Raw genomic sequence first — 24,983 nt, forward strand, 5'->3', positions numbered from 1 at the left:
AACAAATTACATTGAATAATGCATTACATTTTCAAAATTTAATTTCAGAAGCATGATTATTTAAATACAATAAAAATTAACTAGAGCACTGCCACAAGATAGATCACAGAACAAAAAATAAATGCTATTTATAATATTTGTTTATAAATATTATAAATTATGTGAGGGGAAAATCTTTGTACCTTAGTTTTTAAGCTTCCTTGTCACCTTATCAATCAATTGGAGACATCTTCTCATTTCTGCACGGCTGATCTCCCAAGAGCACAGGTCGTGTTGTTTGTATTTAAGAAAAGAGTCTATTTTTTGGAAGTACTTTTTCAGTTTCAGCCTGCTGGCTTCTTTACTCCGACGGTAGTGGGTGTGCTTTTTGATTACACATGCCTCCAACTGCTCAATTTGCAGATAAAGTCCATTTTGGAACTCATCCAAAGCTGTCCCATCCCAGGCAGCTAGAGTCAGATTTTTGCTAAAGATGTAGAAGATATGTTGGAAGATCTCTTCAATGGCAACTCCAACAGTCCCTTTCTGCCTGGGCTGCAGAACCTGCGTAGGAAATTTGAAGGACATTTTCTCTCTTAGACATTGTTGAGGAAACTTTTTGCCCATTTTATCCAAGAGTCGCAGGCTGTTCTCGATCACTTTTCTTTGCTGCAAAGGGAGGTGGTTGCACTGAAGACTGGAAATGATGGTGGTGCATGACAGTATGAGGCCGATTTGTATCAAGCCAATAGTATTCATGATAAAGACAAGCTCTAATGTTCCTCCTTTTGTGTGTATAAATACTGAGTGCTACGCTGGGTGCTTTGAAGTCATTTGTAGATTCCCATTTCTTCAAAATCTTGACATTTAATTATTCTGTAGGAGAAGTTTTCTTTCATCATTTGTTGGTTTTTAAGGTTTTCCCCCCTGTGTATGCTTTTGACAACACTTTCATTTTCTGCTTTATGACTTCATAGTCTTTTTTTGTTTTGTTTTGCTACTTTCTTTTTATTTCAGCTGGATATTAGAATGTAATGTATGTATGTCAGATTATTTATTCTCTCTACTACTAAAATTCTATAGGAAGTATAAAGAGAATTTAAAATAAAGAGTTATGTAAATACTTGTTTTCCTAATATTCTAGCAGTGGAAGTACATGCTGAAATAAAGTAACATTCTCAATGATGAGTCAGGGACCTGCTGAATACTACTGCCATCCTGCCTCCTACAGCATGATTTATGCCTCCAAGCTTCAATTAAGCTTTCTCTACCTACTCATCTTTATTTCTTACAACCATTTAGACTCAAAGGATGGATACATATCATTATAGTGTGTGTGTGTGTGTACAAAACTGTGTATTAATATGTGGGTTTTGATACATAAACACTGCTAATTAAATGAAGCCCTGATCTCACCTAGAGACTCTAAATGCCATGCAAATACAAACACTAACACGGGAAGAAGTTAGATTAAATACTCCTTTTCCCCCATGAGAGTAACTGAGCAATAGGCAATATCAATGCCAATTGAGTACAGGTCTGAATTCTGACAATAAATGGGGAGAATGAATAGGGGTGACAAAATATTCCTATTAAAATATATTTCCTTGCCATATAATAGAGGTGGTGAGGGCCATCACAGTACTTTGGGATATCTGGCCACTGTTTTTCATTGTATTTTGACAAAAGCTAGTCTTAAACTGCTGTTTTGCTGTCTCCCCTGCCTCCTGTGAATATATATGTGATTGCAAAGGCAATAGTCTGTAAGTGATACTGTCTGGATGAAGAGGTCTGATAAACTGGTTTTTTAGTCTGACACCTGGCTGTGTATTTGTTGCATAAAGAGTATGCAAGACTGGCAGAAAATAAATCCCCTTGGTTTCCAGCTGGTCCCCAGAGAACAGATGGGCTAGGTGCAGCTGGGCTTAATTTCTGATTAGAGCCAACTTGTCACTCTAAGTCCAGTCACATTCAATGAGATCCCAGAGGCACCAGTGGTGAGGGTTGCACTCTAAGTCTGGTCTCATTCGCAATCACAGAGTCACAAAAGTAGTGCAGTTTAATGATTCAACACAGTCTGGTTGACTTGAATAAGAACTTTCAAGAACCCAGATTCACCAATAGTTCAGTTTATTGGGGCATCAGGTTATAGTTTCTTGTTAGATTTCCAGAGATAGATTCACTAGACATGACAAAAGTGTACAGTGCTATGCACAAGTGTTCCCAGGTGTACTCTGACACAGCTGGAGGTCAAATCTTGCCAAAGAGGTGTCCATGATTTGGGGAGGAGAGAGGAGCAAGCCCATTGACTTGTCTGAAAGGTGCTCATGTTCTCGTCCTCTGCCGTGAAGGATTTCAGATACCAGTTTATACATATGGGAGAAGTGAGCATGAGACTGCAGCCAAATCCTTGTTACTGCCAGCATGAATGTGGAGAGGGGCAGCCACATTATATGATCATGAAGGATACAGAGAGAGATTACAAAATCTGTGGGTCTTGTGCAAGGATGGAACAGAACACAACGGGGACACCTTGGTGTCTTTCCCTGTTCCTCCTGGCCAATTGCAGCAGTAAGGGTCAGCTACAATCCTCCTGAGGACCTGTCACCCATCAGCAAGCCATCATGCCCACAGTCATCCTTTCACAACATACCTCATGGCCCTAAGCCTCATTCCTATGGTATTCTTGTTCTGTTGTTGCACCCATTGCTGTGTGGTTGGCTTCATTCCCAGTCTGGTAGTCATTCCAAGCAGATTGATGATGCTGTTTTAGAGCTTCATTTATGCTCAGGATATAGGTATTTGGGAGGCTTTAAAAAGTTGCTTAAGCAAACTTGGACTGAGTGTACTGCCAGGGTAAGGAAAAATTTATCCTCTATCACCTATGACAACAAAAAGTAACAACAATCAGAGTGGGATACAAAAAGTCTAACATGAGATGAAATTTTCACCTAGTGGGAATGTCTATTTGGAAAACTGGCTTGAAGTGCATCAGAAATCAGTAAAAAACATATCTACATCAAGAAAATTATTACATAATGCTACAACAATTTCCATAAATTATACACAAGTATTTTTCCGGAACTGTAATCATTATATGAGTTTAATCCTTCTAGTGATTTAAACAGATAAACTTCATCATATTCATTATATCTTCCAGGCACACAAGTTAAAATAACTTTGTCCAGGTTTCCTTCTTAGTGAAGAGCTGAGGATACCATCATGAGTGTCACAGAGGGAAAAACAGAAGATAGTCTCTTCTGTATTTCTTAAAAAGATAGGGTAGGTCCAGGTCTTACTCTCTTGTCTGTCTTAACATGTTGTCTACACTTTCTCACAGAGCAGTTACACCTGACAGTCCACCAGGGTTTGGCTTCTGTTTGGTTTTGTGTTATTTGTCTAATAACAATAAATTGTTCCACACAGTCAGCCAGTTTCTTGATTATTGCACTAAGCAAAGCATTGTAGTGACATTGTATGATTCAGGACACAATCTGCTCTAATCTACCTTTACTGCTTGGTTCAGGAACAAACAATTCATTAAAAGTAAAGACTGGAAGGAGTAACTGAGTGATATGAAGCTGCAGCACAGATTGCTGTTTATTTCTCTGCCTGTGGGTGAAGCACAGACCAACCACTCTAAACTGCAATGAAATGAGGAAAAGAGTTGACAAAGCACAGCTGTATTTCCAAGTAGATCTAATAGATCATTATTCTGGGAAGGTTATCTAGTCTTCAATTTGCAAAAAAGATTTGCTCCTGAAAGATCATCTAGCTATATGTGTATCCATTACAGGAAGACTAAAGCTAAACAAATGCACAATTTTGTCTTTCTAACTTCTTTAAAATGCTGTAAATTACTTCTCTAGTGGAAACTTTTCATTATATTTTATAACGCAATGGAGGCATTAAATGAGTGTCTGCTCTCCATGGGTTCTTTTATCTCAGGCACCAAGGCAAATGGAAAGTCGAACTTCAGCCTATGCATAGGACGGCAAATGGAGCATTGAGACAGAACATTCCCGCAAAATAGTCATCTTTTGACCTCTTATAACCACCCTGTGTTAAACCATTTAATCTACTCTAGACACCGGTTTCTTTTCTCCATTTGGTCAAAACACATTGATTTTAAAAAGTCAGTGCGTAACAAAGGAGTTCAAGTAGGTTTGGCTTGTCACTGCACAAGACAGCTTCCTCTCCATCTAGCTTGACACTGCCCATGTTGAAAGAAAATATTTTTCTCTGTTATGCTTTCCATACAGCTGTGTGTGCCAGTCTTCTCTTAGAGTAGCCTGGAGTGGAAGGGACCTTGCAAGTCCAGTGAGGAATGGCTAAGGGAGCTGGGGGTGTTTAGCCTGGAGAAAAGGAGGCTCAGGGATGAGCTTATTGCTCTCTACAGCTGCCTGAAAGGAGGTTGTTGCCAGGTGGGGGTGAGCCTTTTCTAGGGACAGGACAAGAGGACACAGCTTCAGGTTGAGGCTGGACATCATGGAGAATATCTTTATGGAAAGGGTTGTTAAGCATTGGAATGGACTGCTTGGGGAGGTGGTAAAATCACCATCCCTGGAGGTGTTCAAAAAATGACTGGATAAGGACCTTAGTGCTGTGGTTTAGCTGGCAAGATGGTGGTTCCTCTTGCCCAGGTTGCTCAGAGCTCCATCCAACCCAGCCTTGAACACTTCCAGGGATGAAGCATCCATAGCTTCTCTGGGCAGGCTTTTCTAGTGCCTCATAACCTCACAGTAAAGAATTTCTTCCTAATATCTAGTCTAAAATTACCCTCCTTCAACCTAAAGCCATTGCCCCTTGTCCTACCACTACATATCCCTGTCAGAAGTCCCTCTCCAGCTTCCTTTTAGACTCCCTTTAGGTACAGGAGAGTGCTGTAAGGTCACCCCGAAGTCTTCTCCAGGCTGACCAACCACAGCTGCCTCAGCCTTTCTTCATAGGAGAGGTGCTCCATCACTCTGATCATCTTCATGACCTTCTCTGGACTCTCTCCAACAGGTCCATGTCCCTCCTGTGCTGGGGACCCCAGAGCTGGATGCAGCACTGCAGGTGGGGTCTCACCAGAGCAGAGCAGAGGGGCAGAATCCCCTCCCTGGCCCTACTGCCCATGCCACTTTGGATGCAGCCCAGGACACATTTGGCTTTCTGTGCTGCCAGTGCACACTGTTACCTCATGTTCAACTTTTCAGCCATGAGAACCCAGAAGTCCTCCTCGTCAGGGGTACTCTCAGTGAGTTCACTTCACACTTGCTACTCATGTCTCAGATTGCCCTGGTCCGTGTGCAGCACCTTGCCCTTGGGCTTGTTGAACTACATGGGGTTCTTGTGGGCCCGCTTCTCAGGTTTGTCCAGGTTCCTCTGGATGGCATCCCATCCTTTTGCTTTTGTGTCACGTGCACCACTCAGTTTCATGTCATCTGCAAACCTGCTGACCAGCACTCGATCTCACTGCCTGTGTCATTTATAAAGACCCTGTCTTCCTGCTCAGGCGGCCGAGTACGCAGAGGACAACTGTTCAAGACTGAGGCAGAAAAGGCATTCAGTACCTCAGCCTTTTCCTTATCACTTGTCACAGTGTTTCCCCATGAATCCAATAAAGTTCAGCCCCTTCATCCTGGTTGAGGTGGATGATCCCTGAGCGAGTGGGGGCGGAGAAGCCGGCGAGGGAGCTGTGACCCTGCCGCGGCGCGTCCCGCCTGCAGCCCTTTAACTACAAAAAACTCGGGAACAGCCCCTGCGCCGAAACAACCCCGAGTGCCGCAGTACGGACCGACCCCAAACAGCTTCTTTCGCAGAGCGACCCCCTAGCTCCGTCACACCGCATTTCAATCGATACATTTCATGTGTCCTGTAAATTTGTATCACATATTCGTATTATATTGGTAGCTTCTTTATCAATGATCTGGAAAGGCATCAAGTGCCCCTCAGTCACTTCGTGGGTGACACCAAGTTGGGCAGGAGTATTGATCTGCTCGAGGGTAGAAAGGCTCTTCAGAGGGCTCTGGACAGGCTGGATCGATGGGCCAACACCACTGGTATGAGGTTTAACATGACCAAGTGCCAGGTCCTGCCCTTGTGAACCCCTCTCATGCTGGGTCACAACAAGCAGCACCACAGGCTGAAGCCAGAGAGGCTGGAAAATTGCCCGGCAGGAAAGGGCCTGGGGGTACTGGTCAGCAGTAGCTGAACATGAGCCAGTGTGTGCCCAGGTAGCCAATGGCATCATGGCCAGCAGAACCAGAGAAGGGATTGTCCCCCTGTACTCAGCACTGGTGAGGCCACACCTCGAGTGCTGTGCTCAGTTCTGGCCCCCTCACTGCAGGACAGACATTGCGGTGCTGGAGCGTTTCCAGAGAGGGGCAACAGAGCTGGTGAAGGGTCTGGAGCACAATTCCTGTGAGGAGCAGCTGAGGGAGTTGGGGGTGTTCAGCCTGGAAAAAAGGAGGCTCAGGGATGGCCTTACTGCTCTCTACAAGGAGGGTGTAGTGAGATGGGGGTCAATCTTCTCCCAGGTAACAGGACAAGAGGAAATGGGCTCAAGTTGGACCAGGGGAGGTTTAGACTGGGTATTAGGAAAAATCTTTTCATAGAAAGGACTGTCAGGCATTAGAACTGCCAAGGGAATTTTAAAGGAATTGTAGGAATTTTAAAGATGTGTAGATGTGCTAGGGACATGGTTTAGTGGTGGACTTGGCACTGTTCAGTTTACAGTTTGACCTGATGATCTTGGAGGTCTTTTCCAAAGTAAATTATTCTAATCTGAGCAGCACAAATTTCCTCATCCTATTGTTTCAACAAGAAAATTCTACCTTTTTAAACAAAGTATTACAGAATCATGGACTTCCTGAGTTGGAAGGGACTTGCAGGGATTACTGAGTCCAACTCCTGGCCCTGAACAGCACCATCCCCAGGAGTCACACCATGTGCCTTGAGAGCAGTGTCCAAATGCTTCTTGAACTCTGTCAGGCTGGTGCTGTGACCACTGTCCTGGGGAGCCTGTTCTAGTGTCTGACCACCCTCTGGGTGAAGAACCTTCTCCTAATATAGAATCATATAATGGTTACGGTTGGAAGGCATTTTATTTCCTAGAAGACCATTAGAAAACCATCCTTCATATTGTATAATCAAAAGAAATTTTTCCCTATGACACTTTCAAGAATTTTTATTGCATAAGGATAAAGAGCAGAAATGGTGAGGCAAAACTTAATACTCTACGAGGTAAGTCCCATGCAGGACTTCCGTATTTCTGCACCAGTTTTAAATCTCAGCAAATTTTAAAATGATGTCTAGAACACTGTGAAACACATCAACAGTGATGTTTCCCAGTTACTTGAACAGAAGGAAAGGAGACCCTGAACTGAAACAGTGTACTCATGGAGGTCAGCAATTCTAGACTAATACAGTTCAAAAGAAAAGTGAGACACACAAGATCTGTCTAGAATATATACTTTATTATTTGCAGTCTGTGTAAATTTTAATATGTGACTGAATTTCTACACCGTTTTCTCTCTTTAAGCACATCCTGGTCTTTTCCAGCCACCCAGTCAATTGCACCTTTAATATGTACAGTCAGTATTTATGAATATTGCATATGCATCTATGAACTTAGAAAAATAACATGCAAGGAAAACTGTTACCATGAACCTGATAAAAAATAAAGATAGGTAACACAGTCAATCCCCTTTTTAGTGTGTTATGGCTTTGCACCAAGTATCAGATGTCAAACAGCTTCAGATGCTTCTTGTTAAAGGCACTTACTATTCTTCAAATACACTTTCACATTTAGTTCTATTGCATTACGAAGTGTATCTCTGGGATCATACTTTCATAACACAGCAGAACAGTCCAAAAAGGCAGCATTAATAAAAGGAAAAAGGGGGGGCTTATATTAAAATATGAAAATACCAAGAATTAACACAAACTTTAAGGATTTGGTCCTTATAAAACAGGCAACAGCATTCAGGCAATAGTGATTTCTTTTCATAGACACTGACAAAATAATATCCCCAAAAAATGAACTCTTCCAGTTCCAGTGTATAGATATGTCTGAGTTGAGTAGCGTACCCTCTAACACCACCCCCAGTAAAAATATAGCTTTTCAGGACTAACTACTGCTCCACTTTGGCTGCAAAGGAAGAAACCTCAAAGGAGTATTAGACGTGGACATACTAGCAAGCCTACAATTCTGTGTCTCTGTATCTGGATGGCTGTCCATAATAGCCCTTCTTAGAGTGGTCTGCCAGCTGCCGGCGGTATTCCTCCTCCTCCTCTTCCACATCACTGCTGTAACTGACACGGTTCTCCAGGTAAGGTCTAACAGGAGGCTTCTGGGGTTCTGGAGGCCTGGAGCTAACACAGAACAGGAAAAGAGAGTGTTCATGTCTACTCCCATTATGAAAAACTGAAAAATAGTTGGACTTAACACCTGCTTTATGGCAACATACAGCTTAGAAAGGCAGATGGAGTAAATTAAACCCCTTCTAGCCTATAAAAAACTGCATGACTATGGTAAACCTATCTGGAGAGGCATCTTATTTCCACCAAACTGGAGGATGATCCTCAGATTTGATGCCTGGAAAAATGCTTTATGGCCATCTATTCCCTGAGCAGGGAGGTTTTCAGCCTTGCTACTGCCCCAACTAACATGTCCCTTAATTAGTTTTACACAGTACCTTTTCTATGCCTCCTTCTTCTTTTGCATCCTCAGTCTTCTATCTCAAAGTCCAAAGACTTCTTATGTGACATTTCTTAAATTGGTAGCCTTTTCACTCAAATTGGGAGCCTTTTCACTCAAGGCTCTCACTAAGGCTCTTAGCCTTAAAAGTGGGCAGAAAAAACCCACACATTTGCTTTTTATACACCGTGGCGCTACACATTTGATGGGACATTAAGCAGACATGGAAAAATAGAATCTGTCGAGGAAGGGTATTTCCTCCATTTCAAAACCCATGATTTTTGCAACACAGATTCTGGAAAAACAAGATGGTATTCTCCTTACATCTTTCTCCCAGGGCTTAAATACTGCCTTCTATGCCAATCATTAACATTCCTGTAAAAAGCCAACAACACTGATTTCTGCATGTAAGCAAACACTCTGCAAACATGGCGAAAGATTAATTTTCATTACTTTCATTAAGCTTCCAATGCTATATAAAAAAAGTATGCTTTTCTGAACCTGCCAAGAAATCCAGAAAATAACAGTTTTCCATTTTTGCATTTTAGTTTATTTACTGGGACATCAAAGCATTTGACTTACTAGGAAAAAAAGTCCCATTCCTACTTGGCTATTACTAAGATGCAAGGAAAACTGAAGAGTCCCAAAGAGCAGAAAACAAAATCCATCACGCAGTGTATTAGCTCTTGCATAGGTGACTGCTCAACCATAGAAATGTGCAGTGTGGAGGGTAAGATGACGCCGTGGTCAACCCACACAGAACTCACTGAATTTTAATGAAAGATTGCTACTTTCATGAGACTTGATGGGTCACCTGAGACAACTTTCATCCTTAGTTCACCTAGCCACACTATGTATCTGTAAGGAATAAGCATCGAAGTAATTGTTATTAGAACAGCAATTATTTCTTAGGATAGACTAACACTCATCAAGTATCTAGCAGAGGTAGAATGGATATCAGAGAACATGAATGCAGGCCAGCTCTGGGTAATATTGACTGGGGCAAAAAACTGTCTCTGCAAGTATTTCAGTGAAAGAATACAGTGTTTCTTCCTAGATGACTCAAATGCTATAAATGAACTAAAAGAAAAAAAATCCTGAAATTAGTTCCCTGAAGAGTTCACTAAAATTTTGCCCCACCTTTACAATAATCTTAGAGGCACCACAACAAAAAAGTATACCAAGGCAGGATGATTTGTATGAACAAAAACTGGCAAGATTGGTTTTCCTCCTGTTAGTAAAGTCAAGAATCAAGACAGAATGCTTGGAACTGGATACACTTTACCTCATTGGCTGGGGCCAGTTTTGTTCTGACTTCTGTGTTTTGACAGGGACGGCATAAATATCCGGATGCTTCTGGGCTATTTCAAGCTTTAAAAGAAAGTGGAAGAAAATAACTGTTCCTTTTAACTCTATCCATTAGAGATCCTATTTGAGGATCTAGGACTTAGCAGGTCATAGCTACAACTGAAATTAATTAAATTAAATTAAAGCACAAATTGGTAACATCCTATTGATATTCCTACAATTATATAAACTTTTGCTAGAGCAGTAATTCAAACCATACTTGAGAACAATGGATTGCCAAAAGCAACAGGATTATTGGAAGTCAGGTTTTTATAGTTACAATAGGAAACCTTAAAATATGACCTCCTTTTATATACAAATCCACACAACTGTATGTCTTTATGTGTGGTTTCCCAAACTTCTCTCTCCAAAAGCAACACAATGCAAAGGGCGTGATTTCCATTTTCAGGACTCTGGCTGTTCTATAGGTCGCAAAGCACAGGAGGGGGGAAATGCAACTCTTCATACCCTGGCATTTTGGGCCTCTTGTAGCTCTTGCATTCTTTGCATCCTTGCCTTGTGATCCATCTCCTCAAATATTTTTACTTTCCTCAGTACTGATTTTGGAGTATTTTCTTGTTCGCTTCCTTCCTCTTCCAACTTTGCCTCCTCCTCCTCCTCTGCAGGCACGACTGCTGGCTGAGAGTTTCTCAGAATGGGACGCCCAAAGGCAGGTTTCACAGAAACAGATGGTGGAGCTGCTTTTACTGATACAGTTGAAGTCTCACTGCTGACAGCAACATTACTTGATTTGGAGTCATAGTTCTTGGGGAAGTCATACGGATCCTCTTTGTTTTGCAACTTTCCCTGCAAGTATACAACCCGCAAAGTTTACATCAGCAACTTTATAATTTTAGTTTCAAAAGAGGGCTTTAACTTAAAAGTAGTCACTTTGTCTATGTATTTAACAGTGTCAATCTCCATATGATGTAACACTTGGAAGATATTTGAACTGCTGCAACATTTTGGGCATATCCTCATGGACTACACATCAGCCTAGAGAAGACCAGGAAATTTAGACTTGTTTGTCCTATTTGTTAAGAATTACCAGAGCTACGTGTGTTAGAGCACAGCACAGAGAGAACTGATGCCACAAATAATTTTTCACAATTTAATGTGGAGTATCATTTAAATAATTTAAAATTTAGAAGTGCACAGAACCCAATTCTGTTTTATATTCTACTTTTGTTTTCCCTGCACATGTTCTACTCTTCAGCACACTTGGACTGTATTTTGAGTATTTAGAGTATATGAGGGCACCACTCCTCACAAAGAAAGGACTTTGGGGTCAGGTGAATTCAAAAATTTCTAAAATAGAACTTAGTGTCCAAACACTATAACTTTTTCCCTCTTGCATCAGGTGGTCAGGTGGTAGATTCTGATTTTGTGCTTCACAGTAATAGCCATCATATTTGTTTTTTGTGGTGACTAGTCTACTTTTTATCTTACTGAGCTAAAAAAGTGCCTCTCAGGTTGTTAGTAGACACAGAAAGGACACTTTCTTACTCCATATGGAAATCATATATTTCAGAAGAACTGTTATCCAGTAAATCATCTTTCTGCTTGATCCTGCAACACTTTCAGTCATTTCTTCTGTCCACAGTTAAAATGTTTTCTAGTCCCTGATCATGTCTATAGCTCTTTCCAATGTGCCACCTTGGAAAATTCTTCAGAAAGAGAACATTTGTATTCAGTTTTGTTTCTACAAATTTACCTTAGGTGGTTCAGGCTTGAATGCTGGAGGTGGACTTGGTTCTCTGAGGATCTCCCTGCTACCAGCTTTTCTCAACTGAGCCCTTGGTTCTGGAGTAAATTTTTTTAAACTCTATGAAAAAAAATAAGAGAAAATCACTGCAGTAGCCAGTAATTCAATCATTTTTCCTCTCTCTCAAGCTTATGATTTTGGGAACAGTAACCAGGAGTCAAAAGATTGCCAGTAACCTGACTACAATCACTGCAAATGTAATTGAAAAGTTCAAGGTGATGAGATGTCATCAGGAAATCTATAAAGTTAGGCAGAAAAGCAGAGCTATTATTATTTTTGCTCTTCACAGTGTAACTCTAAAACACTATCAGAAGGAAGATAAATCTGCAGTTAAAAAAACCCCTCTGATTTTTAAGCCATACATAAAGGGTTTTTGGAAAGCCCAAAGTTCAGTCTCATTGAAAAATCCAATCATCTCACCTCCTCATGATACACAGGTTCAGAGGACCGGCTAACAGATGAAATCCTTGGTTCCTCTGAAGGCTCATCAAGTTCATTGTCAGTGTATGCACCACCTTCTCCATCTGTATCCTCGAGGTCACTGATCAGCCGACTGTCACAGCTCAAATAGTCAGCACCCATGGCAGTAAGGTAGGACATACGATCATCTGCATCATCTTCCATGCCATCCATCTAGAGAAAAGTCAGTAAGAATTAAGGAACAAAGACTAAATAAGTTAGAATTAAAGTCAAGACTCAACATCAGGCCAAACAAATCCTTAGGAATGACTTTGTGGAACTGAAAGAAACTACTGCAGAATCACAACGAAAAGTCCTGTGAAAGTTTATTCCTCATCATCATTCTCCCCCAGCCATGGCATAAGTGATGAAAGCTCCAAAGTGTAACAGAAAGAATAGTAATGGTTTTTCGTTATAGACATAACATCAACTATTTCTCTAGCCTATCAACTGATGGCAAATGAAATTTTGAACAATTTTTACTGGCAAGAGATACTTTGAGACACTGTACAGCATCTAGAATATGGACTGGCTGCTTACCTTTCCTTCCGATACCCATACTGCTTCTCCTTGCTGTTGCTGGATTGTATCCTTCAGGCTACCATACCAGCTATCATTGGCTGAATTCAAATTAATGGTTGCTGTAAAAGTTGAAGGAAAAGGTATATATGCACAGTAAATGCAATGCAATCCTTTATCCATTCTTTGCTGTTTAACACTGTACTGGTTTGGCCAAATTTAGAAATATATCCTCTGAGAGAAGGCATGTCACCACCCCTCCCCCACCAGGTTCGGGAAAAAGAAATTTTCCTCAAAGGAAAGTGGAAGAGATAAAAACTATAAAAAACTATTTATTTAACAAACACATGGGAAAAGGTTAAATAATGCTAAATAAAATCTCTTGCTGTGGAGGAAAAACCTGGGAAAGTGTTCGAGTCCTCCTTTGGTCTCCTCAGAGCTGGGGCTTGGACCAGGCTCAGGCCCTCTATGCCCGGTGGAAAGTCCTCCCGATGTGCTCTGATGTTGAAGCAGTCCACAGAAAAGAGAGAAAATCCGAAATTCCGGGGAAGGAAAAAAAAGTTCAACTCTCAGTCTCTCCTTGGAGAAAAAGAAACTGAACAACTGGCCAAAATCTGACCCAGGAGCAGCAAGCCGGGTGCTTCCTCGCTCCCCTGCCGCAGCTGGAAAAAAACAGTCGCTATCTCTGTGTGACCTTGAACAAGCTGCAAACTGCTTTGAAAAAGTTTTGCTCAGTTTTTTCCTTCCCCCTCTCAGACTCAGTTTAAAGGCATAGAAAGGCACAAAAATTAATTTCTGGGCATAGGGCAGTGATATGGGATACACATCATAAAGTCACCCCAAGACAAACACTTTTTGGTTTAGGTATGCGAGAGTGTTAAACAGCCACTCCATTTAGATCATTTAGATAGATGCATGGTGATTTTATTTTATTGTTGGTCCATTTCCAAGCTTATTAAATCTCTTATCTTTTAACGGCAGTACACCAGCTCACAATTTCTTCTGCATTAGGATTTGGCAGAACAAGGAACTTTGAGAAAAGTCAAGGAAGGCATTACTTATGACCACACCTTCACACTCTTTTAATTCCAGCCTGCGTGAGTTAATATGCAGAGTAATAAGTAGATGTCTCGAGACTCACACAGTGACACACACTACTCTCTTAGTAAGCAGGTTAAGCAAACATTCTTCCTTACCTGTAAAGAGGTGGGAACAAGTCTTCTTCAGTTTGTTTGCTTGCTCGTAAAGTTTTCTCGAGCTCTTGTTTGATGTAGAACATAGCCTTTGTCTCATGGTCTTCACACCCTGCTTACTGTCTGGGTTAAAGAACACCACTATTGGAAACCACTGGGTGTAATTTAGCAGGTCCACTGCTTTAGGAGTAACATCCAACAGAGCATGTTTATCCTGTTAACAAGAAAGGCCAGTCAATGTGGTGCGTGTGGGAACAAATGGAGGTGATTGGAACACAGGATCCTAGGAAAAGCAGGATATTTGTGTCCAAATAAGACCATAACTTGTGGGATGTTTTCCCACAGTTATATCACATTTAGAAGGTTAAGAGCAAGTAGAGCACTGCAAAGTAAAGTCTCCATGGCAAATTCAGAAAGCATATAGTAAAACAGATTCTCCTCTATCCAAATTTAGAATGGACTTGAGAAGAAAATGTAATTTCTAGTATCAGGTTCAAAGCTATAAAAATTACCAAAAATTGCTACTGAAAAACTTCGAAACAGCTTTATCATTAAACTTATTACAGAAGAAGATGCAGTGAAAATTTGAGTACTCTGGACGTTTTAGGAGCAAACACACACCATGCCTTTGAGCATAAGCAATTTTCAGAGAAATGCCCTACCTGCTCAATGATTTGCCTCACAGTGTTCAAGCGCACTACCCCAGTTGACTTCTCCGAACCTGCATCTCTGGGTTCTGTCTCTGCAAAGACAACATTTCAGCTTATCTAGGGTGGCTAGGATGCTGTGATTATTAAGTTATCCATTTTCTCAGTTAAGAATGAAAAAGACACTTAAGAGGACATCTTACTTGCTGTCTGGTACAGGTGAGGCAAATCATTTGACAACTTCTCCATAGCAACATCTGCAATAGGGCCAAATATCACCACAGGTCTCTTAAAACCAGCTGAAAGAAAAATATTTGGAGAAAAGAGAAATCTGATAAGACTGATTTTATATATAAAAGACAAGACTCTCAGTTACTACGCAAATTTAAGAATAGGTTGAAGGTATTAAAAATATAATTTAAAAATTTTATTTCTCAGAGGTTTGTGGAACAGCATAATAGAGAACACTACTTTTACCAGCTGAGAAAGTACGAGACTGTTTTGATCTAACAGCTTTCTTATTCCTTCTAATGGAACTGTATTTAGAAGATTCGACATCTGAAAACATACAGCACATATTCATTTATCTTTCCATCCATCAAGATTGCATGAACCTTGACACAGGGGGTTTTGTGTGAATAAAGACACAAATGACAAACCAACTGCAATGCAGCTTGAAGAAGCAGAGAAAGGTAAAACGATGTTATTGCTCATGTCGGAGCAAGTCCAAACACAGTCCTCAGAGTTAATGGGGGAATGCCATTACCCCAAGTCTTCATCTTGGTATCTGGGATCTCCTTTAAAATACTCTTTACTGTTTGTTTTGTTCCAGAATACTGTCATGTGCTATTACCCAGAAAATCAGCTTGATCTGCTCAACATCACTAGTAATATGATAGTTTACAGTCATGGAGACAGACCACATGAACCATGATTACATTTGGACAATCCATTGAAAATACTGGGGTTCTATTTGCTCTGAAGCTACTCTGAAGTTAAAGTGCTATTTATGAAGATTGAGGTTGATCTCAGGCATATGGATTGTACTTTCAGAGCTAGCCAAGAAGAATCTGAGGAAACAAAGAAAGCCCTTCTGTTTCTTCCCTATTTCATTTTAAACCTTAAAACTGGCAGGTGTAATTTGGAGGCAAGAGAGAACAACAGCAGTTTAAATGGGTAAAAAAGCTTTATTATAATTAGTAGCATCCAGAAATTTCCATTCTGAGAAGAATGTCATCTCCTCCTGTTATGGTGTCCTGGGTTGCAGTGTATTCTATTACCATCCCCATCAGCTGTTGAAATCAGGTGGGGCAGTGTTTCCTTGCCTCCTCCCCCCAGACTATCTTTCTCTTAATTGCCCATCATTGTCCTGCCGCCTGACTCAGAGATAACTCCCTCCGGACCATCTTCTGTTAATGAGCCTAATCAACACTTGGCCTCATGACTCATTACCCCATTGTGAGATGCTCCACCCAGAGGGAGGAACCAAGCATCCCATCGTGGATATAAGCTGAGATTCTGAACACCAGAGACAACCCTTCCACTGGATTTCCAGTGGACAGGAGCTACACAGCCACCACGTGACCTTCTGAGGAAGAGCAGCCCCTTTTTTCTACAGGATCACCACTTCAGGAGGACTGCAGCCACCATTCTACCACACTGCTACCACCACCCTGATTAACAGGGTGTCTGGTTGTATCCCCGCTCCAGAGGCCTGCAGCCACCATTCTACCAGACTGCTACCACCACCCTGCCTAACAGGGTGTCAGGTTGTACCTTGACTCTGTCAGTTTGACAGTGTTTTCTTTTACCTTTTTTTTTTTCCCCTTTTCTTTAATTTCCATTAAATTGTTATTCTGACTTAGTGCCTCCCACTGGTTTGTTTTCAAACTAGTACATATGGTAATTTAACATCGTTAGAAGTTGTTGGACATCACTTTCTCAGCTGACCAAACATTTGGATGCTAAAGCAGCCAGCAATAAATGGGCAGCTGGCTCAAAGCAGTCTCACTTACCTTCACGCAGCTGAACGCGCTCGTAAGCTGGGAATTTTGTGCTCACAGATACAATAGCTGTCAGATCTTCACGACTCTTCCTCAGATTCTTTTTCGCTCCAGATCGCTGGCCACGTGTTCTCCAGAAATCTGCCCTGTCACTTGAGCCGTCCTTTTGGGCATTTTGAACACTGGCCATCTGTTCAGCTCTGACACAGAAAGTAGACAGTTCAGAACCATTCAGAGAGGGCAAGGGGGCTTTCACTGACGAAAAACAGATTTTGAATGTGCAAAAGGTAATTTGCCATATAGGTAGGAAGGAGTGGAGGTAAAAGCAGGCATGTTCAGGTACCTTTGCCTTGGAGCAAACACATTGTCAGAACAATGCTCTGACTTGCCACAGCTCCAAGTTTCTGCGCAGGAATGAGTCCTGAGCTCTTAAAATGGTCACTTAACACAAGCATAAATGAAAGAATATGAATGCAAAGAGGTGGTGAGAGAGGGCAACTCAGAACTGAAGGCCCAAGAAATTACCATCACTATTCTCCTCTCCATTAGGCCTCAAAAGTTAAGTTGCTACAGCATAGAAACAAAGGCTGGTTTGGTTAGATCAATTAACAGAGGGGCAAAAATGTACTGAGCAGGAAACAGACAGGGGAGTCACATAAGAAGCTTATTTCATAACTTGTGCATACCATGTAATTGTGAGCTTTTTCTTCCATCATAAAATCACAACCACACTCAAGAACTTAAAAGCTACAGTCCAAAAATTCAGCTACAGTCTGGTTGTTTTTTTAGGGGTCTTCTTCTGATTAATTGTAATACTTTTACTCATTGTACACATTTGAACACTTATTATTACCTCCCATGAATTTTGACTAGGAAAGTATATTTAAGCAAAAATATTGCTGTGGTTCACTCAATATTTCACACAAAAATACAGACTACAGCTACCAAAAAAAAAATAGCCTCAGCATAAATACCTAAAACACTATCCAAAAGGATATATGTAAGAAATTCAAGGACTGAAGTTCCTGTAAAAGATTAATCATCAGAGTATTCTTGCACACAGAGTCATGAGCTTTCTAAGGTGAAGGGGTTTTTGTTTGTTTAGTTTTTTTGTTTGGTTGGGGTTTTTTGTTTGTTTTGATTTGATTTGGTGGGTGTGGACAGACAAAGAAGAAGGTGGGGGAAAAAACCAAAAAGCAAACTAAAATAGGACCCACCACCCATTTTCTGGAAGAGGAACTGAAGCAACTAGTGCTCAAAGCTTGGTTAATTGCTGATACAGAAGCGCTAGGTCTGTGCTGCAAATACATGACCTAGTATGTAGGTAACACCACCCTCTCTCATTGTCTCCTTGCATAATGACATGGTTCTACAATCTGCAGTTTTTACAGGCACAATTCTTGTAAAAGTGAAGAAAAAACAATTCATTCATTTTTGTAGGGGGAAACAAAAAGGAAGACAGGTACGACATAGGAAGGAAAAATGACTTGGCGGGGGGGGAAAGAAATCTTACTTCTAACAATGGGTAGGAAGACATGGTGCCATCTTACCTGCTCTTATTTGGAATGAGACCCTTTTCCAGTTCATTTCCAATTCTCACAGCCAGCCAGTTTCCCAGTTTGCCATCATACAGTGTATCAACTACTCTAAATATCTCCCCTCTGGTGAATGCTAAGCTCTGTGGTGACTCTTTTTCACACTCAAAATGACTCCTGATGAAGAATGAATCTCCTCTGCCACAGGCCATGATGTCTCTGTAGACTAAAACAGGACCTCCCTTTTAGTTTATATGTTTTTACACTTGAAAGAAAGATAAAGCTGTGGTTCTAGCAAATACAGCTTTGAAATTCTAAACGTCTGCTCAGAAAGATGTAAAAAAATCAGACTTTCATTCACATTCACTGCCCTACACACACTTATCAGGAGTGTTCCATACTTGTATGTGTACAGGCCTTACAGCGCCGGGGCAAGGAGGTACTTGCACATTCCAAATGCAAAAGGCAGCTATGGTACTACAGTCTTACAGGCTCCTTCCTTTTCCCAACAGGAAAGCAAGAAGCTTTGCTTGCTCCTTAATTTCTCACAAATAAAACTGTCCATTTGCTGCTGACCAAACCCCTTCTGACTGCCAAGGCTCAGCAGAAAAGGAATGCTAACAGCAGATCTTCTCCCAGCTGCTACAGACAGAAAAGCAGAACAAACAGTATGTTACCACTTCTCAAGATTAAGAGTTGCTATTTGCTAATAATGAAAGACATGGTAAGTACTCGGAAAAACACACCACACATGCAGCATTGTATGTATGGAATACAGCTATCTTCTCAGCTATGAAAAGAAGAGTAACTAAAATGCTATCAAAAACAAGTGCAAGAGAGATGATTCGTGGTTTCACTGACAAAACACAGCTTAAAAGCTTCATAGATACACATACATTTTTTTCAAAGCACCTACCTTCATATTTGCTTTGAGCCAAAATTGTCACAGTTTCACCTTTGGGAATTTCTAAGAGATACAAAACAGCTTCTTCCCGAACAATACCTCTGAAGTCTTGAGTGTTTACCTACATACCAAAAAAACCCCACAACAACTGAAAAATCAACAATAAAAAGAATAACCACCGATTTTTCTTTCATCTGAAAATATCTTAAATATTCTCTTCCCTTATTATTTTTAAAAAGTTAATACAATTTTTGCTTGTGAATATTTTATTCCAGCTATTAACAGTAATCTTTCTGAAATAACAAGGTTCTGGTTGTACACTGCTAGATTGTTTCTTCAACTTTAACAGCCTCCAGAAGGGGCATGAGAAAAGAGGTAGAGAGAAAATTATATTAAAAAATCCACATGATATTATAAAAAATCCAAATTATATTATAAAATCCACATTATATTATAAAAAATCCAAATTATATTATAAAATCCACATTCCACGTGGATTTTTAGAAAAAGAGCAGAATGAAGGGATTAAGTGGCACAGATTTGATATAAATCAGAAACTTGAAAATTAAATCACCATAACCCAAACAAACCGGAGAAAGATGAAAGAAAATTACAATGGCCCCAATTTTTAACCCCTCTAAGATTAGGAAGAAACATTGTATAAAAAATTTATTGTCCCATCTTGCAGCATTTTTCTTGATTAATATTTAACTACTCCTTTCACAACATTATAAACAAACTAAAACTTGGTATACAATTCTCCTTCAAAAACCCATTTCTGTAAGATCCCTCCACCATATATACACCCTTCCAAAGCAATAATTTGATTTCCTAAGCTCATAATTTCTCCCATGTTTCGACTAAGAAGCAAACAAGAGTATAAAGAAGTTATTGCACTTCAGGGACACGTACTCATACCTTAAGGATCTGATCTCCTTCCTGCAGTCCCTCCTGATCAGCTGAGGTACCTTCTTGAATTCCAGCAATAAATATCCCTACATCATTTCCACCAGCCAGTCGTAGACCCACGCTGTCCCCCTTCTTGAATCTCACCATTTTTGTATTAGGACTACAAGATTTACAAACAGAAAAAGGAAGTAAGCCCAGATATTAAACATATAACAATATTAGGATGCCAAAAGAAAAAAAATTGCAACTCCTCAACAGTATCATATTAATAATATTCTTGTGCCCTTTCTTTCACTATATAGGCTGTATTTACCCAGGTAACTCTTCCGTGAAGGCAGGAAGCAGAGAATCTGCATTTTTCAGAGTGGAAAATGAACTAGGTGGAATGACTAAGTGGCATGCACAGACTTGACTGAACCGGGAAACAGGTCCCTGTTTTTGTGAAAACAGACTGAGTTATGAGTAATCATACCCATTGTTTATTCTTCTATAATCTAAAGAACTGTTGTATGAATTAAACTGATTAAACTATTTTCTTTACTGTTTAACATGTTTGCTAGAAGTCTTCAAATTTTCTTGTAATGAGAAATATTTCCAAGTATAATCTACTGAAATGTTAACAATCAGCCCTTCCACATTGCAGTGGAAGAGACTACTGGACTAGGCTCAGCTTTTTTGCTGTCAGAAAATGCCTGAGTGACCTTCCAACTCAGAGGACACTACTTATCTGTCAGCCATTCTCAGTAATACCCTAAGCCTGTATTATAAATTCCCCTTCACCAAAATAATCACTTGATTAATTTGCACATCAATGACAACATACGCAGGGTCCAACCCAGAAAAGATCTGAGAAGCAAATCCATTTAAGAAAATACACCAAGCTACAGAACATTTTCAGAACTTTAGGCTTCTCCTTACAATCCCAACACTCCTATTTCTTCAATTTCTGTATTTGGAAACTCGCAAAAGAACACTTGTAAATTGATTTCCTAGTAATAAAAGTAAAATAAAACAAAACTCTTGCATATGTTCCCATGCAAGCCCAGAAATACATGGTGCTCTATACCTTTCAGGTAGATTCCAGGCAGATGTTTCTAAAACTAAGTTGAACTCAAGTAACATCAGTTAGAAGCCATGTCACCTCTTTTCAGCATTAAGCTATAAAGGGAGTATCACTCCAAATGGGAGAAAACACAAACCCATGCAGCCAAGAATCAGGTACTGGTCACTGGAAGAATACAGAGTGCAAAAGAACTCAGCAAGTGCCACCTACCCATATATCGCTTCGTCTTCCGGGCTGGGTTTGAGAATTGTCCGTGTAACTGCTTTTGGCTGAGGCACTAAATGTAAAAGAAAGACAAAAGAAGTTACAGAGATATTGAAAAAGTTAAAAATGGCAGCAAGTTTTAGCTATCAGATAGCGATCAAACCCTTAATGCCAAAGATTAACACAAATTTAAAAATCAAGCATGTCTGACAAAAATTCATTTATTTATATTTTTTTAATTCTTGAAAAAGAACAGCAAGTTCAAGGAAGGGATACACAACTCTTTCAGGCAAGCTAGATCAGACTTTATTCGTCTGCTTAGGCACTAGGCTAACAGCAGGTGTTTTAGGAGAGTATTTGCTTTTTTCAGGTGGTATTTCTAATAAGCAACTGCTGTCAAATAATAGCAGGTGTTTCTTCCTTGCACCTTAAAGCAAAGACAGACCTCTTCTCTGTGTGTCAAGGTGGGGCTGACATGAAGAGCATACCAGCTTTGTCAATGTGGTTGAAGGAATAGACATTCTGTGGCCAGGGGAAAAAAAGGCAACCAAAGCCTTCAGGTTCTCACCTGCTGGGTCATCTTGGTACTTCATTTCTTTGTTTGAGTCTACAGCTGTAGCAGCAGGAGTAGCAATGTCACCAGTTGATGTGAATGGAGTAGGCATTGCTCCCATTCTGGACATCCTACTGGAGGGATCCTCTTTTGCACTAAAAGAAAGAAACAGAAAAAAAGTCAGATAAGAACGCATGTATTTGAATAACAACTTTGACAACCATGATAAAAGTGAACTAGAGAAGACCCATTCTTACTTTGGTTTCTCTTTCAGTTTTTCATTGGATGAATGTGAATCTAGATCAGAATGATGTAATCTGTCGTCTTGAGGGGAGAATGATCTGTTTGACTCTATTTCAGAAATATCTGTAAAGAGAGTGGCAAATCAAGAAATGCATGATTTGTTTAAGTAATCTGCTCACCTGATCACCATGTGCATTTACAAAGTTTTCACATACAAGATACACTGAATATTTCAGCCCACTCTTGTTTCAAGATTTGACAAAGGTTCAAAAAGTGCCTTTTAGTGCTTCTACCCCTCCACCCTCCCAAAATATTTCAGGAAGGTCTCACACAACCTTTGAGAAATACACCCACATCACACAACTTCTTTGAGCATACCACAGTTGCATTAGCTAGTGTTAGCAGGCTTTGATTTGAGGTGTTATGGAGGTATCCAAACTGAAGACCACCTTCACATCAACAGTCCTCACATCATTGCCCTCCAGTGGCAAAGGAAACAGTGGCCCTTGGTTTTGAACTGCACCTCAGACTTCACACTACAGAAAGTTCCACCTCATATTCTGACACCAGAAAAGCAAGTATCTTGTTTGAAATAATATAACATCCTGCTCCCCCAAATATTCTGAGCACTTCCCAAAGCAAGATAATGCTAAGAGATACAGCTCATACACTTGTATAGAACAGGTACTAGGAATAGACACCAGTTACCCAGGGGCACTTAATTTCCTCTTGTCCTGACATTTCTTCCCTCCATTTGAATGCTGCCATGAATGTTAATGCCCTCAGAAGCAGAGACCAGTCCAATGCATTTGTTTTCAAATTTTTTATTAAAGCATCTGATTTGCTTGTTCCAAGAAATAAGACTGATTTTGCCAAGACCAACATTGGTTCTTCTATCTCTGCCCCTTCCTAAAACGTAATTATATGGTTACTACAAAATTATTTTCACCTCAAGAAAGGGGACTTGATGCTTAACAGACTATTACTTAGGTTTGTTTGTGTTTCATTATTTTTCTTAAAGAACCTAATATCACTCTACCACAGCAAAACAATATAAGGTCCATTTTGTCCTTGCACAGAGTCCAGAACTTTGGATCCACATTAAACCTCACCATCCATTTCTGAGTCACTGTCGTTCAGTGAAGGAATGTTGAGCAGTGTCTGCTTTCGGTCCCTGAGAACAACCAGCTGGAGTTTCCCACGTGATTTCTCAATCAATTTTCGGGCATCAGCTAAAGACATGTTCTCTGTCACTGTACCATTGATCTGGACATAAAAAGGCAACAATAACAAAGAAGTCCACATTGTGCTCAAGTTTAGTAGTGAACTTGACTATAATGTGACTTAGTTCAGAATAACCACCAAAACCAGTGCCTGCCAAACTGCTAGCAGTAAAACCAGAACAGACCTTGAGAATGATATCTCCTTCATGAAGGTTGCCATCTTTGGTTGCTAGGCCAGTACGGGTCATTTCTTTTATGAAGATCTGACTTCCAAGACGGAGTCCATATTCTGGAACCAAAAAGATAATGGACTATAGCTTAAAAGATGAGCAAGGATGCATTTTTAAAAAAACTACACAGTGCACATGCATCAAACACCATTATACCACGAGAGGAAAAAAAAAAAGAAAAAAACATAGGCCTAGTAAATCCACTTCACCCTAAGCTGAGTCTCTGATATTTGTGCTGCCATCACAACATGAACAAGCAACAATCCAAAACCAATTACAGTTGGACGATTGGTCTGTACCTCCAGCAGCAAAACTACGCCTTTGTTCTCGAGCTGCTTATTAACATACTGGACTACCTTCTCTCTGATTCATATTTTGCATGGCATAGGGGGGAAAAGGGTCAAAAGGCACTAATAGAAGTATTTATTTTCATCAGTTACTGCATGCTGACCCTGTCCTATCCATACTCCAGAAAATGTCTTGGTTATTTCAGGCAAAGAAATTTTTTTTACTCCCCTGCCCCCTTTTTACCCTGTGATCTAAATTACTTGGGTCAGTATATTTGCTATTTAAAACAAAAGGCAACATCCTTAAAATATGTGCATCCTAGAACAACAGAATGTTGTTCTCCTTTAAAAAAATCACAACATTTCAGCAAATCTGCAATGTATCCCTATGAATGGCAGAAATTATTACAGTATAGCTAAACATAAAAGTTAACAAATGCACCTTAAATTTCTCATTATTTGTATACCTATCTGCATTATCTTTACAAGTGGAAACTTTACATGCAGAGGAAGAAGAGGAAGAAGGAGAAAGGATTGTTGCCAGACTCAATGAAAAAAAGAGATTGACTCCTGCATATGAAGTTTAATTAGGAAAAAATTCTTAAAATTACAACAGGGCAGAATAGGAAAAAGCCCAACAACCACAACCAACCCCTCCAGAAATAAACCATCACCTCCCAAAAAAAATCCCAAACAGAAAAGAATGCACAACCTAATCTCAGACATGCTTTCCAGCACAAGTCTTTATTTCACAGTGAAAAAAAGGTCAGGCTTTTGGCTTTCATTTATATACTTCAATACTCAGCAAAGAAAGGCTGAAATACTGCTATTTCAGTATTTCAGCTGCTGCTATGTCAGTATTCTTTAATGACCAGAACCAAACAAACCTTATTATTAAAGGCAGAGTCTACTCTTCACCCTTTCTTAGCAAACCCTTTTGTAGTCATGACAAATGTAATCTGAATCATGATCAGATCCACGTTTTCCATCAGAACCAGAAGAAAAGGGCAGAGAAAATGAAAAACCAAGGACACAGTGGCTTGAAAGACTGAAATGATGTCGGTGAACAAATCTTTTTCAAAGGTAAAGTTCAAGGTGCTTAGGAGAAAGCATCCCAAATCAGCCAGGAAGAATGAAAGAACAACTTAAACTATCAGTTAGAAAAGTAAACACTTAACCTGTAATTTTACAGAATTACTTTCTGTAAAAGCAGAAAGTAATTCTGCTCTTCTCCTTT

The 24,983-nt window shown here is 40.1% G+C and overlaps 2 protein-coding genes across 5 annotated transcripts in view; both read right to left on the bottom strand.

The window, feature by feature from the left end:
• LOC103613130 (interferon alpha-2) lies at positions 1-4,938 on the bottom strand. The gene has a single exon (XM_017730603.1). It carries the CDS (start codon positions 736-738, stop codon positions 184-186), a length of 555 nt encoding a protein of 184 aa, XP_017586092.1. The 5' UTR covers positions 739-4,938; the 3' UTR covers positions 1-183.
• Positions 4,939-7,418: 2,480 nt separating this feature from the next.
• The window catches only part of TJP2 (tight junction protein 2), a 55,689-nt gene continuing 38,124 nt past the window's right edge, over positions 7,419-24,983 (bottom strand). For all 4 annotated transcript variants that reach the window (XM_017730604.1, XM_017730606.1, XM_008630858.2 and 1 more), the window contains 18 exons: positions 23,415-23,518; positions 23,119-23,272; positions 22,021-22,129; positions 21,779-21,918; positions 21,217-21,283; positions 19,953-20,103; positions 19,047-19,155; positions 18,146-18,356; positions 16,608-16,795; positions 14,796-14,891; positions 14,608-14,687; positions 13,949-14,159; positions 12,774-12,874; positions 12,195-12,407; positions 11,724-11,834; positions 10,478-10,816; positions 9,948-10,033; positions 7,419-8,337 (listed from right to left, as the gene is read on the bottom strand). In XM_017730604.1, coding sequence (XP_017586093.1) covers positions 8,166-8,337; positions 9,948-10,033; positions 10,478-10,816; positions 11,724-11,834; positions 12,195-12,407; positions 12,774-12,874; positions 13,949-14,159; positions 14,608-14,687; positions 14,796-14,891; positions 16,608-16,795; positions 18,146-18,356; positions 19,047-19,155; positions 19,953-20,103; positions 21,217-21,283; positions 21,779-21,918; positions 22,021-22,129; positions 23,119-23,272; positions 23,415-23,518 — 2,642 coding nt within the window. In that variant the 3' untranslated portion in view covers positions 7,419-8,165. The remainder of the gene's footprint in view (positions 8,338-9,947; positions 10,034-10,477; positions 10,817-11,723; positions 11,835-12,194; positions 12,408-12,773; positions 12,875-13,948; positions 14,160-14,607; positions 14,688-14,795; positions 14,892-16,607; positions 16,796-18,145; positions 18,357-19,046; positions 19,156-19,952; positions 20,104-21,216; positions 21,284-21,778; positions 21,919-22,020; positions 22,130-23,118; positions 23,273-23,414; positions 23,519-24,983) is intronic.

The sequence above is a fragment of the Corvus brachyrhynchos genome, unplaced genomic scaffold, assembly GCF_000691975.1.
Source record: "Corvus brachyrhynchos isolate BGI_N302 unplaced genomic scaffold, ASM69197v1 scaffold93, whole genome shotgun sequence".
NCBI lineage: Eukaryota > Metazoa > Chordata > Aves > Passeriformes > Corvidae > Corvus > Corvus brachyrhynchos.

Coding starts and splice junctions, on each gene's coding strand:
- LOC103613130 (XM_017730603.1), bottom strand. CDS start 738: ATGAATACTATTGGCTTGATACAAATCGGCCTCATACTGTCATGCACC.